The sequence below is a fragment of the Lemur catta genome, chromosome 6 (genome assembly GCF_020740605.2).
Source record: "Lemur catta isolate mLemCat1 chromosome 6, mLemCat1.pri, whole genome shotgun sequence".
Lineage (NCBI taxonomy): Eukaryota > Metazoa > Chordata > Mammalia > Primates > Lemuridae > Lemur > Lemur catta.
Window position 1 is genome coordinate 791,800 of NC_059133.1, and position 18,620 is coordinate 810,419.

The 18,620-nt window shown below is 50.6% G+C and overlaps 1 protein-coding gene across 1 annotated transcript in view; it reads right to left on the bottom strand.

Moving 5' to 3' along the window:
• MOV10L1 (Mov10 like RISC complex RNA helicase 1) overlaps window positions 1–18,620 on the bottom strand; it is a 49,419-nt gene that overhangs the window by 15,258 nt on the left and 15,541 nt on the right. Inside the window, exons 7-15 of the mRNA XM_045554708.1 lie at window positions 15,325–15,416; window positions 11,727–11,785; window positions 11,170–11,267; window positions 6,699–6,807; window positions 5,954–6,132; window positions 4,972–5,118; window positions 4,259–4,380; window positions 1,529–1,628; window positions 426–590 (exon numbers count right to left, since the gene is read on the bottom strand). Coding sequence (XP_045410664.1) covers window positions 426–590; window positions 1,529–1,628; window positions 4,259–4,380; window positions 4,972–5,118; window positions 5,954–6,132; window positions 6,699–6,807; window positions 11,170–11,267; window positions 11,727–11,785; window positions 15,325–15,416 — 1,071 coding nt within the window. The remainder of the gene's footprint in view (window positions 1–425; window positions 591–1,528; window positions 1,629–4,258; window positions 4,381–4,971; window positions 5,119–5,953; window positions 6,133–6,698; window positions 6,808–11,169; window positions 11,268–11,726; window positions 11,786–15,324; window positions 15,417–18,620) is intronic.

The following is an 18,620-nucleotide window of genomic DNA, read 5'->3' on the forward strand; positions in this document are numbered from 1 at the left end:
TCGCTCTTGGGCAGAGTTACAGAAGTTACCTCCCGCTTTCCCCAGGCTAACAGGTAACATGGACTTAACTTCTCTTACCGTCTCCAGGCCTACAGAATCTCAGACAACAGCCAGACCGCCTGGGATTCCCGGACCCCACAGGGGACCCCGAGGAAGCACATCTCTCAGGTCCTGGGACGCAGGGATAGGTGAGAAGTGCCAGAAACCCACCCAGGAGGGAGGGAGGAGCGACTCTGACTTGTCACACATTTCTGTGATGTTTCTGCTGCCAGGCTTCTCAGGCAGCCCCTCCTCGGGGAGGAGGCTGGGGGCGGGAAGACCCCTCACCCGCACTCTCTGCCCAGGGCGGGGCTCAGGCAGACGGAGGGAGGTGAGCCCCCTCCCTGCAGGTTTCACTGAGCACAATAAAGGGCCTGTGAACTCACCAACAGGGGGTTGTACGCGCCACAAGCACCGAAAGCATTTTCGTCCCTCACATACGCTGGTCGAGACATCAGCCTCTCCAACATGGACACGTTCAGCCCGTAGGCCATGGCCAGCCTGGACTTGATGACCGGGCCGAGCTGCATGGGGTCCCCGGCCAGCACGATCTGTGGCACACAGACAGGCGGCTCAGCTCCTGAGGGAGACAGTCCCTCGCACGGTGGGGAGCAGCGGAGGGCAGCACGGCTGGGCTGCCGACGGCCACCTGGCTGCAGGGGACTGGGGAGAGGCTAGGGGACCAGGGAGGACGCAGCCGGAACTGCTCACGCGAGATGACAACACCCCGACAGTGCGGCAGGAATGCGGGAAAACACATACGGGCTGGAGACTGGAGCTCCCTCCCGGAGCAGCTCCTACCGCGTCACGGGCGTCCTGCGTCTGCCCCACACCTGTAGCCTGGGCTTCTCTCCTGATCCACCCCAAGAGTCCTGGGATGCGGCCTGTCTTCTGGAAGTTTCTGTATGCTTGGTCCCAGCAGACCCTCTGGCCTTCCGTCCCGGGGCTCAGCTTCCTCATGCCGCCCACCTGTCTCAGCTGGACGGATCCTTGTCCCTCCCTCCCTCGCGCTTGGCCTCACAGCGATGCTGGCCCCCGGGGGGGGCGTCTGAGGACGGGGGCTCAGAAGCTGCAGGTGCCCCCTGGCAGCTGAGTGCACAGTGAGGGGCGGGGCAGTTCAGACGGCGCCCGAGTGGTGAACGGAGGTGCCCCAGGAGGAAGCACGTGGGGGCAGGAAAGGAGAGGGAACCCCACCTTCATGAAAGCGGAGTTGGTGGGTCCCAAATACCTACAAGTTTTACTAACTTATGTTTTACAAGTGAATGAGTCAAGACAAAGCTGCCATTCTCCTTCTAGTGCAAAAGGAATAAAGGATGTGACTGAATAGCAGAGCCACGGCCTCCAGCTCCTGGGGGTGCGGGGTCTTTGGCACTTTCTCCTGACCCCTGTAAGGCCGCGACCATCCCTGACAGGCCCATGGGATCCCATCCCTGCGGGAACACAGGGCAAGAAGGAACAGCATCCGCAGCAAACAGCCGGCAGGCCTTACCTGGCCGCTGACGTCCGAGATCAGCCCCAGAGGGATGAGGCACTCCGGCTCGCTCGCCTGCCCGGCCTCGTCCACAAACACGTGGGTGAAGTGTCCGACTCTAGAGCCAGAGGGGTCCTCAGTGGTGATCTCTGCCGACTGCCCAGTGACAGTGCCTGTGGCACGTCCTGGCAAGGCCGAGCCGGGCACCTTCGGGTCCCAGAGTGGCTGCCAGGGGGTCTGGGTGTCACCAAGCCTCGGGTGCCACAGGCCTGGCAGGCAACATGAGCTGCCCACACCAGCAACTGGTGCTGTGTAAGCAACGTGTGTTTGCTTAACAAGATTTGGAAAAAAGGAGGGGTGAGGGGCAGGTAGGAGCAAAGCACAGAGCACCTCCCAGGGCAGCTCTCGGGCAGGTTTCCGGCACACTCTTCCCTCTATGTTGGATTTCTAGAGATTAATCAAAATGCCCAGATTTGGGTCTTGGCTTTACTACTTCCCTGCTGTGTGACCCTGGGCAAGCTGCTTCATCTCTCTGTGCCTCCATTTCCCCCATGTCATGTGGGCTGTGGCCGAAGGGAGCACCATGTGCACTGGCTGGTCAGTGGTCACAGACGGGGCCCTCCGGCCCCTTCCCCGACTCTGCCCCACGTGCTGTGCTCAGCCGGGCACTGCCCTGCCCTCCGTGCCAGCAGGCTGAGGCCCCGGGAGCCCAGGGACAGCACCGGGCTGGCCCTCTCACCAGACCTCAGCAAAGCCGTGGGAGGCGCAGCACCCTGGTGCCAGGGACGCAGATCCAGAGCACAGAACACCCCTGGGCCGCCCTGGGCACACCGGGCTGCTGAGCCCGAGTCTCCACCCAACCCCAGACGCTGCGCAAATGCTGCCGCCTCCGCGCCTGGTGCCCCCAGTGAGACGGGACCCTGCGGGCAGCCACGTTCCTGCTTCTACTCTCGTGAGTCTGCATCTTCAGTGCAGCCTGAATCTGTAAGTATCAAGATAAAAACTTCCCACGTGATACCCATTAACTCCCTCTTCTGAGAAAGATGAGGAAATCAGCCATTCCTACCTCACGTCCCAACTGCTGTTGAAAAGTATTATCATGTATCTTTCCTGGAATGTACACATTTAAGTTTTGAATTCTGTATCAACTGCAGTTATTTAAAGTCACTGCACCCTACGGCATGGCTCCTGCTCTAGAGCTCCTGGCCGGCCAAGGCCCCTCCAGCCTGGGACGCCTGCGCCCCCCTCTCGGCTGCTGCACTCGCTCCTCCAGCAGCAGCTGGCCCCGCCCACCCGGACACCCGCCCTCGGGAGTGGCACCCACAGCGCGCACCCGCCAGCCCCGCCTGCGCAGAGCCCTCTGCCAATGAGCTCCGGCCCTAAGACAGAGGCAGCCGGGTGTGTTCTTGCTGGGAGTTTCCTCCTCTGAGGCCCTGACCTCAGACTCACCAACACGCGCTAACACAAAAACCCCCGTCTCTTGCTTAGACCTGCGGGGGCCAGTCCAGCAGCCACACCTCAAGTGGCTCTTGGGCACCTCAGGGTGGCCAGTCTGAAATGCAACCTGCTTAATGTGTAAAACATGCCAGACGTTGAAGACTGGAACCAAAAAAAGAGGTGAATGTCTCATCAGTCATTACTGATGACATAATCAAAGAGCATCCTGTATGTACGAGAGTAATTCCTGCACGAGAGACAGGCGTGGCGGCTGCACACGGCTCCCGGGCAGTGCTGTCGGCCTCTGGTCTGTGTGGTGCTGGTGGACACGTGGAGCTCACAGCAGAGACAGGCAGGGGCTGGGGGGCAGCCGGGGCCCAGCCTCTGGCGGTCACCTTCCCAACATTGCCGCTGGACACTGCCCTTAGGGGCCCAGCCAGAAGCTGCGGGGGTCATCGCTGGGCTGCCAGAGAGGGCAGGGCTCTCCTCCAAGGACCCTCTGCTCCCTCCCGCCCTCAGCCTGCCCCTCACCGCCTGGTGCTCAGTCATGGGGGTGCTGCTTGCAGCCTCCTGCCCTACCTCGGCCCAGGGGTCCGAGAGTGCCTTGCTCCCGAGCAGCGCGCCTGGGTGTGCAGCCCCGCCTCCCAGCCCCCGGGGCCTGTCCACCTACGGTGGCACCCCTCATGACTCTCCCCTCACGACTCACCCCTGCTCAGAGCCTTTCTATGGCTTCCAAGCTAACCAGGGGTCAAGTCCACAGGCCTCCAAGCTAACCAGGGGTCAAGTCCACAGGCCTCCAAGCTAACCAGGGGTCAAGTCCACAGGCCTCCAAGCTAACCAGGGGTCAAGTCCACAGGCCTCCAAGCTAACCAGGGGTCAAGTCCACAGGCCTCCAAGCTAACCAGTGGTCAAGTCCACAGGCCTCCAAGCTAACCAGGGGTCAAGTCCAAAGGCCTCTCCACCACCAGCGACCCTGGGTGCCAGGCCTCCCCTGCCGATCTCGCTCAACAGGCCGCAGCTCTGCAGTCTCCTCTGGGGTAACGTGCTCAGGGCTCTCTAGCCACAGGAGCTTTGCACACGAGTCCATCTGCTTGCCTGTCCCACGGTTGGATCCTTCGAGTCTCTGGGGTCTCAGCACATACACCACTTCCCTGGCCGGGCTCTACTGTGGCCCTCCCCTCCCAGCCACTCTGCCCGGGGCCCTGCTCCGTCCTCCACGGTCTGTGTCAGAGCCTCCCTCAGACGGAAGCCTGGGCGGACACAGATCTGTCCTGGGAGACCCGGCGCCCCACTCGATGCCAGGACGCTTACCTGACTCCTATCTGGTAGAAAAGCCCTGCGCTGCTGCATGTTGTAATTATTACCCGGAAGCGCGAAGCTTTCCAGATATCTTCTCCCTCTTTGCAATACGGTTTGATGGCGTCAATGATAGTCTGGGGACAACCAGGGGTGGAGTCACGTTTTTTTCAAGTTAAGTATTTCTTTAAATTGCAAAGAATCATGAACCTGAAAGGAATTCTACAAAATAATGCCTTGCTGCCATTTCTTCATTATGACTATGCAATGATTTAAGATTTTCTTAAATTAAAATATTTTATGCTTCCATATTGATTCAGTCCACGTTTTGTGGACTCTAGAGCCATGGATATAACATGTAATCCTGCAGACCCTTCATGAAAACAACTTCATACGTTTTCTAGATTTAATTTCTTTTTTAAAGCAACACTTCACAAGTAAATCAGAAACTTCTAATTTCTCTAAAGGGATACTTATAACCAAACCAATAAAATGAACTAAAATGAAACAATACATTTAGGGATCAAATGAAAGAGGAGCATGAGAATTTAAAAAAGCTAAAGAGGCCCACAGCAGGACTGAGGATCTACACAGAGCATGAGATGTCATGAAATACTCGGGAACAAAACTCTGGCACGCGGCACGGGGCACTTTCTCAGCCACCCTCGGCGGTGACTCCGCCTGGGCTTGTGCCGCTCTCCTGGGAGGCCCTGGGGACCCGGGCTCACCTCCTCAAACCTGCAGGTGGCGTTCACCCGGACCATGGCCGCTGGCCTCAGCACCTTGCTCTCGTGCAGCCGCAAACACACGAGGTCGGCAGCGCTGTTAGAGGGTGCGCAGACCAAAATCCGACTGTCTGGCAAAGCAAAATGTACCTTCATCGAAGACATAAAAGAGACCAAGGATTGTAAATATCCACCCTGCAGCGTGGAAACCGTGAGTCTGACACCCACACGCACAGGCTCATGTGCAGGGACTCAGCTATGCGGACGCAGGCGCTAATCCCTGACATCTCTGAGACACTGGCCTGAGTGACATGAAAGCGACAGTTGGCCTCATGGTGCAGCTGCACATCTGAGCTTCGGCGGTCAACCTCTCTGAGCTCTCCAAGATTCGAAGCCACCGTCTAAGGCAGAAACCGACTCAGATTCACTCTCTCACATGGGCCTGCAGCACAGTACCGAGGCAGGTACCCGATGTTGCTAATCTGAATTACACATAAACACCAGCTACCGCGGTGTCTGATGTACGGTGGTGCTACGTACGATGTCCTGACTTTGTGACAGTGCACAGCCAACGTGCACTCAGGATGCTCCCTGACGTTTGACGGGACAAGGTCCCAACAGACCCGCTGTCAGTCGAGGAGCAGCTGTACACACCATTTCCACACATTTAATTTCAAATATAAATGGAGATGTCAAAAACTTCTGCAGAATGGTCACTTTAGCTAGTTACTGTGTAACTCCTCTGTGGCAAAATTTTACGATGTGATCAAATAGTTTACTACTCTAAAAACGAAGTTGCTTCCAAAACCTAAAAAATAAGCTTTTAAAATCCTACGTACATAAAAGAAAACCTAACTAAGTATTATGAAATAACAGAGATTTCTCAAGCTCTTTACAACGTCTGATTCCACCACCTAAACTCTCGCTTCCTGAAGACGCAGACGGGAGCAGCGGGCAGACCCCGGCCCCTGCGGAGCCGCCTCACCTGCAGGACGGCCTCGATTATCGTCACCGTCTTCCCCGTCCCGGGAGGTCCAAAGAGAACATAGGGGAGCGGGCGGCAGTCGCCACTCAGAATCCGTCTGACTGCCAACTGCTGGTTTTCGTTCAGCATTGGATTGAAGAATTCCTTCTCTCTCGCTCTGGGGGTGGGAATTTCGCCTGCTGTGTTCACAGTGGAGACAGAGTCTCAGTCAGATCCAGACGGCTCTGAGCAGTGTGGGCACACCCTCTCCCAGGCCCGGCACCAGCACAGACTGCACTAGACCCTCAAACAGGACCGAGATGGGGAGCGGCTGGACCCGGCGAGACCACCTCGTGTTCCCTCTGATAATCTGGCTGCATTTCATGGAGCCAAGCCAGGAAAACTAACTTAGCTTTCTGAGAGAGAAAAAATAGGCCAATTTACTCTTCTCCCCTGTCTGTGCACTAGAGACATGATTTTAGAATTTTCACATCTTAAAAGAGCACATGGCAAAATAATCCATAATCTAAGTCTTTTTAAAGCATCTAACCCAAAGCACTGAGTCTCCACTTGGCCTCCAGCCAAGGCGAGACCACACCTCTCCCGTGACTGTTCTTACTTCCGCGTGACAGCACCTTTCTTGTGAACTAGAATAAAATCTTAAGCCCCCCAGCTGACTGAAAGGACCCCCTCTTGGCCAAGGGGCCCCCAGACATGCCCAGGCACGATTCAGAGTTGCTCGTGTCTGAGCCCCACACACATATACCCAAGTTGCTGGTCTCTGAGGCCAAGGCCACCACCCCTGGCAGGTCCTTGGCACCAACACACTTCTCCTTCCTTCCGTGTTTAGTTTCGTCCTTCATGGTTTTCCTATCCTAGAAATTATCACACAGAAAAATGGGTTAAAAAACCAGCTTTGTGTTTACACTGGCTTTAAAAAGCAAACAGAAACATCTACTAGGGTGTTCCAATTAAGTATATTTTCTTAACACCTCTATGGATGGGTTGCAGGTCATATCCTTTGAAACATAATGAAAATTAAAAAATCTGTTAAAAAGAGTTATGCTTCTTTTTTGAACTCACTTTTGAATATAAATAAACTACATTTTGTGATTATGAAACTAAAACAAAGGACTATATTGAGGACTGAACTCTGATCTTTTTCTTTGCCCCAAAAATTCCTTTCTAAGGGAGCCTGGGGAGTCACGCCTACAAACGATAACATCTCAGTAGCCAGGTCTTCGTGACGTGGTTGACTTCCCGAGCTGATGCTGGTATAGCGTCACGTAAAAGACAGGAGACGCTTACCTCAACTCAAGCATTCCTTTCTGCTGATTCCTGGTCTTCAGACAAAGCCTAACTCCTTCAGCCAGTTGTCACCTAAAGGATTCCTAAACCCACCTGTGATGTGTAAGCCCCCGCTTTGAGATGTCCTGCCTTTTTCGGCCAAACCAATGTACACCTTCCCTGTATTGATTTATGACTTTACCTGTAATTCCTGTCTCCCCAACATGTATAAAACCAAACTATAACCCAGCCACAAAGAGTCCACTTGCTCAAGGCTTCTTGGGCATGGCTCTGAGCCATGGTCCTCAAGTTTGGCTCAGAATAAATCTCCTTAAATTATTTCACAGTTTGCCTTCTTTTCTGTTGACAATATTTCACCTCACTAACATGTCTTCCCTTGGTACATCCTTCCTGCCTTCCAGGCTGACCTACGTCACGCACACCCTCGCTGCCCTGCGGGGACCCCACAGGCCTTTCGGAGAGTGTGGAGAGCCAGCACTGCCTGCCTGTCAACCGTGCTCGAGACTGCACACAAGCACTGCTTTTCTGTGTGCGTTTAAACAAAAACAGAATTTGTCCAGGACCAATGGAATGTTCAGTTTTTCCATTACAAATAACTAGGTAACTCACAGCTTTACACATGTATCTTCTTTCACAGGATAAATTCTAGAATCTGCAGAATTGCTACATCAGAAGTTTTTACATTAAAAATTTTACACATACTGTCCAATTTTAGTCCTGAAGGTTGTACCACCATACTCTCCTGCTGCTGTCCTGTGAGAAGGCACACAGTTAAAGCGTGTAATCTGACAGGTTCCGACATGTGTACACACCCGTGAAACTTTCACCACAATCAAGATGACGAACAGACCCACCAATCCACAGGTTTCCTCGTGCCCCTCGTAGCAGGTCCCTGTTCTGGGATCCGTCTGTGTTGTCTCGATGGCTCACTGCTCTCGTGCGGAGTCGGGCTCCGTTGAGAACGCCTCCATCTGCCTACCTGCCACCTGCTGGTGGACGCCGCGCTGTCTCCAGTTCTTTGCAATCACCAATGAAGCTGCTGTGGACTTCACGTATGAGTCTCTGTGTGGCTTTATGTCTTTCTTTCTCTAGGGGACACACCTGGGAGAGAAGCGGCTGGATCACACGGCAGGTGCACGTTTACTTTTCTTACGTGGCTTTCCACGCTGGCGGTCCCACTCTCCACGCCACCAGCAGGGCAGGGTCCAGTGGCTCCACACACTTGCCAACGTGCAGTATGGTCAGTCTTAAATTTTGGCCATTCTAATAGGTGTGTGGTATCTCACTGTAGCTCTGTGTTTCCCTAACAACTAACGATGCCGAACATCTTTTCACGGGTTTGTTACCATCTGTATACAGTCTTTGGTAAAGTGTTCAAGTCTTTGGTCCATTTTTAAAAATTGAGTTGTTTCCTCATTGAGTTTGCAGGGTATTTTAATAGATATTATGGACACAAATTCCTTACTGAATATGTGATTTGCAAATATTTTCTGACACTTTCCTTTTTATTACCTTAATTGTATCTTTTTTGTTTTTCTAGAGACAGGGTCTTGCTATGTTGCCGAGGCTGGCCTTGAACTCCGGGGCTCAAGCTATCCTCCTGCCTCGGCCTGCTGAGTAGCGGGGGCTACAGGCGTCACCACACCCAGTTTTCCTCAGAGTTAGAAAATTCCAGCCATTATTTTTTCAAATGTTCCTCCTATCCTCTCTTTCTGAGACTCCAGCAAGATCTACCTGAGGCTGCCTGAAGTTGTCCTGCAACTCGCTGATGCTCTTTTCATGTTTTTCTTGGAAAAAAAAAAGACTACTTTTTAGAGCAATTAAAATTTTTCTTTTCTTTTTTTTTTTAAAGATTTTTCTTCTGCTTCATTTTGGATAGTTTCTATTGCCACGCCTTCGAGTTCACTAATCTTTTATTCTGTATGGTCGAGTCCGCTGTTAGTTCTGTACAAAGTATTTTACATCTTAGGCATTGAATTCTTTATCTCTAGAAGACATACTTTGTCTTTTCTCTATCTTTCATGTCTCTATTTAACGTGCTCATGTCTTCTTATACTTTCTTGAACATATTGAAGATATTTATAATAATTTTTAATGTCCATGTCTGCCAATTCCATCACTATGTTATTTTGGGGGGTTGGTTCCAATAGATTAAATTTTCTCTTTATGGGTTGTGTTTTTCAGTTTCTTTCATTTTTTAATCAGGTGTCAGACATTGTGAACTTTACACCTTCTTAGGTGCTAGATAATTTTATATTGCTATAAATATTCTTCAACTTTGTTCTGGGCTGCAGTTAAATTACTTGGAAACAGCCTGTGCCTTCTGAGGCCATCACAGGCGTCAGGCTGGGCTAACCCTCTGCACTCCTGAGGCAGCGGCCTCCACTGCACTCTCCCCGGGAATCCCGAGGCTCTCCCTGGGAGTCCCGAGGTTCTGCTTCTCTGGCTGTGGGCACAGACTCGCCCTGGCACCGTGTCCACACCGAAGCTCATTCTCTCCGCTCTTCCTAGCTCGTTCTCTCCCAGCCCAGGTGCCCTGCTCACAAGCACACGCTCGTCAGCGCTCGGCTGAGAACCCAGGGACCTTGGCGCTCCCTCCCGTGCTCTCTGTCCTGCTCTCACCCCACCCTGCTCTGTCTCCGTCAACCACCTGCTTCTCCCTGCATTTCCAAATTCCGACTCCTTAGTAGACCATGGGCTGCCCTTTCCTGCTCTCTGGCCTGGACGCGCTCTGATGGCTGTACGCGGGAGGTCACCTGACTTGTTTCCTCCTTGTTTCGTCATCAGAGGAATCACCGTCCCCTCATGGCTGACGTCCAGTGTCTGAAACTGTTTTATCTATTTTATCTGGTTTTTAGTTGATTCAGGCAGGTAGTAAATCTAGACCCTGTAATTCCATCTTGGCTGATGGATGGAATACTCTTGATAACTCCTAAGAAGATAACATTCTACATTTTAAAATATTAAGATTGAGCCAATTAACAGCGTGCCCACCTAAACACCAACACCCCACCCCCCGCACCTCACACTGTCCCTGAGACAGAGGTGCGGAACAGACCAGTACTGAGGTGGGGAGGGGAGGGAGACACTGTGGATGGTATCACATCTGTGCCAGCGAAGACCCCTTTCTACGTGCAGAACAAGACATCAAATATGAAGCACACAGCAGATGATTTCCATGGATGACCTTTGCTGTTTCATTTATATAGTATTAATATTTTCCATGACTGTATAGGCATTCTAAAGCCATCATTTGTGCATTTTGGGGAAGGGGCTATAAAATAAAAGGGTTTCTAAATATCAGATACAATTTAAAATTTTTTATTATACATGCTCACAAAATCAAATTCCAACAGTATGGAATTATAAGTTGTAAGCTCCACCATGGGATAAATGGTTTTTCTTGTTGCTAAAAACACAATCATAAATAAAACAAATTCTATTTTATTCACAAAAATATACTGAGAGCCGGGGACAACACCTGGCATGTAACGGGCACACATTACTATTTATGGAATGACTAGATTGTAAAAGTAAAAAATAAAATACCTTTGCAACATTCACAAAGATTGTAAATGTTAATAATTTGTGGGTATTTCCTTTCAGACATTATCTCTGCACCCACAATCACATAAATGTACCCGTCTGAGTGTATACAAAAACCACATAGTAATTTTTAAACAAAACTATAAGGTCATACAAACACCTTGCTTTCCCCCACTTAATAAATTGTAGCCATCTTAGCCCTACATACAATGACATACACACTTTACCACTAAATCTATTTTATGACTATTAGTCATATTTTATCTGTGATTTTGGGTTGTGAAGCACATTCCTCTAATACTCCAGCCCACTGAGAGACAACACAGCTAGAAGCCAGTTTATAACGTTGCTGATGTAAACACATGGAAGCTACCAAGCGCTACCTTGGCGGTGGACTGCCCATCATTTCTGGTGTCCTGTGAGTGGCTCCAATTCCCCGTCACTTGGGGAGACTGTAAAATGATTTCTTCTGGAAACAACACTTTTAAAACAAGAGAAGGTAAGAAAGAGCATAGACGTTACTGCAAAGCTTAGAAATACATGTTTATGGCTGATCCTGAAGTAATTCATATTCCAATCCATTCCTTTCTCCACCCCCTTGTACACTCTCTCTAAACTATGGAATTGCACCAGCCCTGCATACTCTCCACAACAGAGCCATTTACCTGTCTACCTGTAAGCACAGAAGTGAATTCCATCACAGAGGGAAAAGAAGAGCACAATGAGCTTGTTTTCAATTATTTAAGCATGCATGCTACTTTCAGCTGCTTAGTAAGTTGAAACAGCAATACTGAAATTCCTCAATAGGAAATTAAAAATATGTGGTTATCACATAGTTTTACTTCTATTTTATGATCAAAGAGACTTATACAAAATTTTACACAAAGCCTATAAAAATACCTTGGGAAGATGAAACACTATCACTCTATATAAATAATACCTTTTACACCTAAGTGGATGACTTGTTCAAGTGCAAAGTGGCACCGTCTGCTTGTGGTCCTGCCAGAAACAAAACAACAGAAAATAACCTCACGTTTAGAACTGTTAAGGCCAGCACAGGTCACGGAAATTTGAGTATGTAATCTTTCAGTCAATATGCTAACGTAACCTCTACCAAACACTTGTAGATAAGGGACCACATTGGAGGTCAGGTCCTACAAGGTCTCAAAGGCACTGTTGGGAAATCTGAAGGACTGGGGGGGGGGGTCACTTTACCACATGTCTCATCAAAACACAGAAATTAGAAGTTTTATAAAAAAATTTAAATAGAAATGTCCTACCTATCAGGATAGCAGGAACTCCCTCCTTTCTGGGAATATTTGTTCTAATATATAAAGAGAACAATTAAAGAAAAAAGAAAGTGCAGCTTGTGAAGTGTGAGAGAGTATTATGATTACTGTGTCAACAGAAAAGTAACTTTGAGCTGGGGTGGTGGCTGCTGCAGTCCCAGCTGCAAGGTGGGAGGGTGGCCCGAGCCCAGGAATTGGAGGCTGCTGTGAGCTACGATTGCACCGCTGCACTCCGGCTGGGGTGACAGAAGGTGACCCTGTCTCAAACAAACAAAAAAACAAAGACACAAAGAGATAGAAATCCATGAAAAAAAAAAAACAGGCCAGGGGACTAAGAGGGCAGTGAACGAGAATTCTGGAGGAGGACCAGTAACAGAAAGAAACTCTCCTAAGTACCAACTGCTGTTCTAGAGGAAGACTCGGTTTTCCAAAGGTGCCAATTCTCCTCACGTTTTAGCATCACTGTACAAAGATATAACAACATTTACTGCTCTACTGCTGGTAACAGCAAAACACCGGGAACCAATGTGCAGCAATAGGACCGGCCGCGGAGCTTACGACGCTCTGTCAACAGGACGCCGTCCAGCGCCGACACCTGTGCCGGCAGGGGAGGCCTCACATCAGTGACCGTGACTTCGACCACCAGAAACCAGAACAAGAAGAGCAAGTGAAACCTAAAATAAGCAGGACTAAAACAATAAAGATCATAGCAACAATCAACGAAACAGAGAACAGAAAAACACCAGAGAATACCAATAAAGCCGAGGTGGATTCTTTGACAAGGTCAATAAAACTGACAAACCTCGAGCCAGGCTGATGAGGGGCAAAAAAAGAGAAGACAGAAATCACCAATATCAGGAATGAAAATGTGACATCACTACAGATAGTAAAAGGATAATAAAGCAATATTATGAATAACTTTATGCAGATCAATTAGACAACGTGGATGAAATGCACAAACTAAGGAAATTTCTTACAGACCTCCCATAAGCAGGGACGTGCAAATTGTACCTATGTCGGCACCTGGAACTAAAGCCTGTCCGATTCCACAGGAATAATGAATTACAAGTTTATCTTATGGTTAAGAGAACTGGAGACAGGACAGACTCAGACATTCTGCCACCTACCCAGAAACATCTTCATCTTCACTCCCTTATTTCATGTAAAACATAGATGTCTTGGGCCTCACAAGAATGTAGCCACTAGCCTCACGAACCTCCCCCTGCCACCTATCCTTCCCTTCTCTGTGTTGCCTTTAAAATGCTGCAGGTTCCAACTTCTCCTTTGGAAAAATAGCCACAGCTTGTCTGGTTCATGCTTTCCCCCCAATTCTTGGCTTAATAAACTTCCAATGATTGAGATTTTTGCCTCAGTCATTTATTTGCATCAACAATGTCAACCAAAATTATGTACCAATGGCAAAAAAAGCACATAAAAAGATGATTAACATCATTAGTCATCAGAGAAATACAAATTAAAAGCACAAGGAAATATCACTTCGCACCTACTAGAATGGCCTCATGTTCCAGAATAGCAATCAGGCCTTAGAAATTCAGGCCCACAGATCGGCTGCAAATCTCTCTGGCCATCACAGTAGAGGATGCTTCAGCCTGTGGTCCAGAGCCCACCTCCTCACACGCCCACCCACCCGCAGCCTCTCCCACCCGGCCACGGGACCTCCGGCTGTCGGCAGGCTGTGTCTCACCTGAGCAGCACTCCCTGGGCCTCAGGTACCTCTTCAGTAATCAGTGAACACCTCCCCCCCTTCATCCCACCCTGCTTTCACGGACAAACACCGTGAAAAAGAACCAGCCACATGTCTTCACTTCTCCAGTCCATTCACCCACAACACATTCCAGTCTAGCGACAGCCCGGACACTAAATGATCTCTCTAAAGGACACGAAAAGCACTATTATAAACAAAAAATTCAATAAATTTGACTACATTAAAATTAGCATCTTCTGTTAATCAAAATGTATTTCACCGAAAGCTAAAAATAATAAACCTGAAGAAGATACATACATCTGAGAATAGTTTTTAGCATACAGAACACAGCAGGGGCCGGGTGTGGTGGCTCACACCTGTAATCCCAGCACTCTGAGAGGCCGAGGTGGGAGGATCGCTTGAGCTCAGGAGTTCAAGACCAGCCTGAGCAACAGCGAGACCCTGTCTCTACAAAAATTAGAAAAATTAGCCGCGAGTGGTGGCGCCTGTAGTCCCAGCTACTCGGGAGGCTGAGGCAAGAGGATGGCTTGAGCCCAGGAGATGGAGGTTGCAGTGAGCTGTAATGACTCCACTGCACTCTAGCCTGAGTGACAGAGCAAAACTGTTTCCAAAAAAAAAAAAATCAAAAGAATACAGAAAGGACTCCTACAAATAATAAAAATTAGATAAGTTAATCAATAAAAAAAGAGGGCCAAACACATGAGTAAGTTCACAGAAGATGAACGCTTTATAGCCAAGAAACAGAGATTCTCAACCTTCTAAGTAATCACAAAAATGTAAATCAAGACCATAATGAGATAGATTCCACCTCGAACCCAGCAATCCCATCCCTAAATACACACAGCAGCCCGTTAATAACAGCAACAAACAAAACAGGAGACAATGAAAATGTTCCTCACAGAGAAACAGACGGGTGGATATTCACACAACAGCATACAAGGCAGCGGGGAAAAAGAGATGAACACTAATTACAGACTACGGGGAAATCTCAGTAACAATGTTTAGTGGAAAAGGCAACTCCCAGGAACCACATGTAACAAGTTATTCCTTTTATAAAGTTAAAAGTAATTAGAACTAAAGAATACATTTCTCATGTGTATGTATATGTGTATATACATAGACACAAACCATTTCTTAAAAAAGTGAAAAAACCAAAATTCTAGTCAACAGGTTGGGGTTCGGTGGAGGAGGGGAATTGGGGCGAGGGGAGCAGTGATCCTCCCACAACCAGGGAACGAACAAGGTCAGGCAGCCGCCAGCTGCTGGTTACGGTGGCATGAACCAAAGATCTGGTGCAGAAAAGAATGAACATGCAGATGTATGTGCCTTTACGTCTCAAGATTATCTGGCAATACAGCTCCACACATGGGCCGTGCAACACTGGTGGACGGAGCCACCCCCATCCCCACTACAGGCCCCGAGGGCACCTGTGACGTCACTACTGGGACGTCCGACTGACCACTCGGGAACCGCCTGCTCAAGGGTAGAGTGACATCTGAACAAAGACGTGCTGAAGGCATTACCTGTTATACGTAAATTCCACATCCATGGGTTCAAAGTTATATGCTTGTTCAAATTCTGGATTAAGTTTAAGAGTTACATCTTCTTCATGAATCTAAAAAAAGAACAAATGATTTTAACTTCCCTAACATTATATTTGATTTCTTGGAATAATCTTGTATCTATATCCAGCAACACATCATGAAAAATTCATTCTACAGCTTTGAGCTAAAATTTGATATCTGCAAAATGAGTTGGAAAGGATCAACTCATTATGGCATTAAATTATACACAGGAGGGGCAGCTGTAATAAAGCCTTGGTGAAGAGACTTCCCTCCCCGTGTGCACAGCACAGGGAGTGGAGCTCCAGGGAACCTTCCTGCTGACGCCAGATGCTGCAAACACTTCTGCACATTCTTTCCCGGAGAAGCAGGAAAGAAAGGAAATTTCTCAGGATATTATAAGAAGAAAAATAGAAAGGAAAACTTCAAGCTGAAAAAGCAGTTCAAACTCTTTTTCAGGCGACTAAGGCAGGTGGTCTCCCGAGGCCAGGGCTGACAGCAGCACGGTCAGGAAGCTGGGACCTGAGTCTCAAGATCCAAGTGCAGAGCTGCTGGGTGGGTCCACCCTGGGGGGGCAGCGTCCCCTCCTCCTCAGCAGGAGCCACTGTCTCCTGAGGAAGAAACAAGCTCAGCACAGGTCCCCGCGTTCTCCAGACACCAAGAGAAATGAAGATGAATCCCTGGTCAGAGGTCACCAAGCACACACAGAAACCAGGGTGGGTCAGTGCAGACAGCCACCAAGGACCCCACACACCGTCAGGGCCCTCTGCGGGACTGACGCTACGTGAGAAACGGAAAGCGGCAGGACAAAGACAAGCACAAGACGACGTGAAACACGTGAGGGCAGCTTCAGAGAACCCAGCACGCAGGGCGGAAGCCTGGCGGCGTCTGCTCCCAGGCAGACACGGTGGCCCTCGTGGATGTGGCCTAGGGGCAGGGTCAGTGCTGGGCATGGGTCTGGCCAAAGGAGCCTCCTTACCCTTGTGGGTACAGGCCCTGCTAGGAACTGTCCCTGCCAGCTGGTGTCCTGTTGAACAGTTACAGGGGAAAGCAACTCATTCCAGATGTGTCTTCTCCGCCTGCCACACCATGGGCCCCACTGAGGGCCTTCTGCCCACTGCGGTCCCCACACCACTGCTCTGGCCAGGAAATCAGATCACAGGGAACCAAGTACAGCGACAGGCTGAGACCTGAGGAATTCACCACCTTTCTCATGAACTCCATCGCTCTGGAGCAGCTGGCTCCACGAACAGTGGGGTGTCCTGCTGAAGGCTCCCCAGGGGCCCGACCCCTCCCGAGGCTGGGGTGACTCAGCATCAGCTCTGCATTCGCCCCGGGTGGTGCTGGCCGCCCACAGCCCGACTGTGAGGCCCAGGAACCAGGGGTGGAGATGGGCGGGTGCCTCCCCCTGCAATCCTGACTCTGCTTCTTTCGAGGTTTTGGTACCCAGGGCTTCCCCTCTTGACAGAACTGGGCCACTCTTGGGAAGCCATGACAGTCACCTGGCCATTCTGGGCTCCTCATGCCAACTTGGTTAACAGCCAGAGTGGGCTACGCAGAGCCAGCAGGGTGACGGGCCCCCCACTCAGGCTACACGGCTGCTGCTCTACACAGGGGAGGGGGTGCCCACCACACAGCCGCATCACTGGTGAGAGCGTGTGGGCAACACGGCACGGGACAGAGGGCTGCAACCCCTTAACAGGGGCCGCTCCCTCCTCAACTAACTGAAGGGCTGCTCAACTCGGAGAGCTGCGACAGGCAGAAAGGAGGGAAACTGTCAACTTCAGCACTGGCCTCACCATCAACTGGACCCATTTCTTTCCTCTTTACGTACTGCTGATGATGCCCCTTCCCTCTTCTCGGATGCCGTGTGTGCTGGCAGCAGTTAATGTTCGGACTGAGCCCACAGCTGCAGGCTGCCCAGACAGCCCTGTGCAAGGCCCGGGAAGAGATGTCCCCGAGACTCGGGACCTGGAGGTGGTGCATGGCAGGACTGTGGGCCTGCCTCTGGGAGAAATGAGGACACGTGGGTAAGTGCGGAGTGTTAATGAGGAGCTTACACAAGCTCTCTGCAAGTCTAGGTGCGAAGCGCAGGACGTACGCTGACACTCCTGTGCAAGGAGGATGCTTTCCTCCTGGCTACCAGAATCTGAACCCCCTTCTGATGCGGGGGCCGTGAGCTCCTGGGAACCCCTCACCAAGAATGTAGGAAGTGTCCAGCATCCCTTGCTCTGTGGCTGGAGCTCCTGACGTGGCCAAGAAGGTACTGTGGACTTCTGGCCAGAACCCACGCAGGACCCCTGTTTCAGGGTGGCCCCTGCATCAGCATCGGACACGAGATGCGGCGCTGCTGGCTGTGCTATCTCCTGCCTGAGGCTGGTGGGAGCCACACGCTCCTGTGACTTGGCACTTTTTTGCTGTGATCTTCCCTACAAACTGCCCCAACCTCTGCTCGCCAAGCCTGGCCTGCCACCCCAGGGCAAGTCTGGGAGCCGCACTCTTCTCAAACCAACACCTCCCTGACAGCGCAGGCCTCTCCCACACAGTCACAGCCTAACTGACAGCACCGGCCGTGCTGGCCACACGGGGACGCCACCACTGTCAACTAGGAAGGCGCCAGCCTCCATGTCACTGCTGGGTCCTTTGCGCTGTCTGAAACGACCTTCCGTGCCCGTCTTGGCCACCAAAATTCTTTCTGTCACTTAAGGCCATCTCAGATGCCATCTCCAGCTCCCCTCAAGCAGACTCAGTGCCCCCTGCCTGCAGTCCCGTCCTACACTGGTCTCCCCTCGCCCTCATGGGAAGCCGACCTGCTGTCCCACTGCCGTCATTTTTCACCTTCCGCACCAAGCTGGAGGCAAACGATGGGCAAGGCACGTGTCTTACCAGTCATTACGAGATCTCTAAACCCCTACCAGGACTTTGTCCTCTGGGAAAACGCCACATTCCATGAATCACGCCGCGGCGTGGAGCCTGAATCAAGCTGCAGAATGGAGCAAACGCAGTGGCAAAGGTCAGACGTTGCCTCTTCTTCCAAGGCTTGTCAGACTCTGCTCTTCTCTCAACCCTTTTTCCCTTCCAGAGTGAAGGGTTTGGCATTTTCCCTTCTAATTTTCTACATTAAGTGACGTGTGTGCTTCCTCTCCTCTGATGCACAGAGAAAGGGTCCTCCTCCTCGTGCAGATGCCAGCATCATTCCCAGAGCCAGGACCAGGCCGTGCCGTGAGCAGGAAAAACATCCCAAGAGTCACAGACGC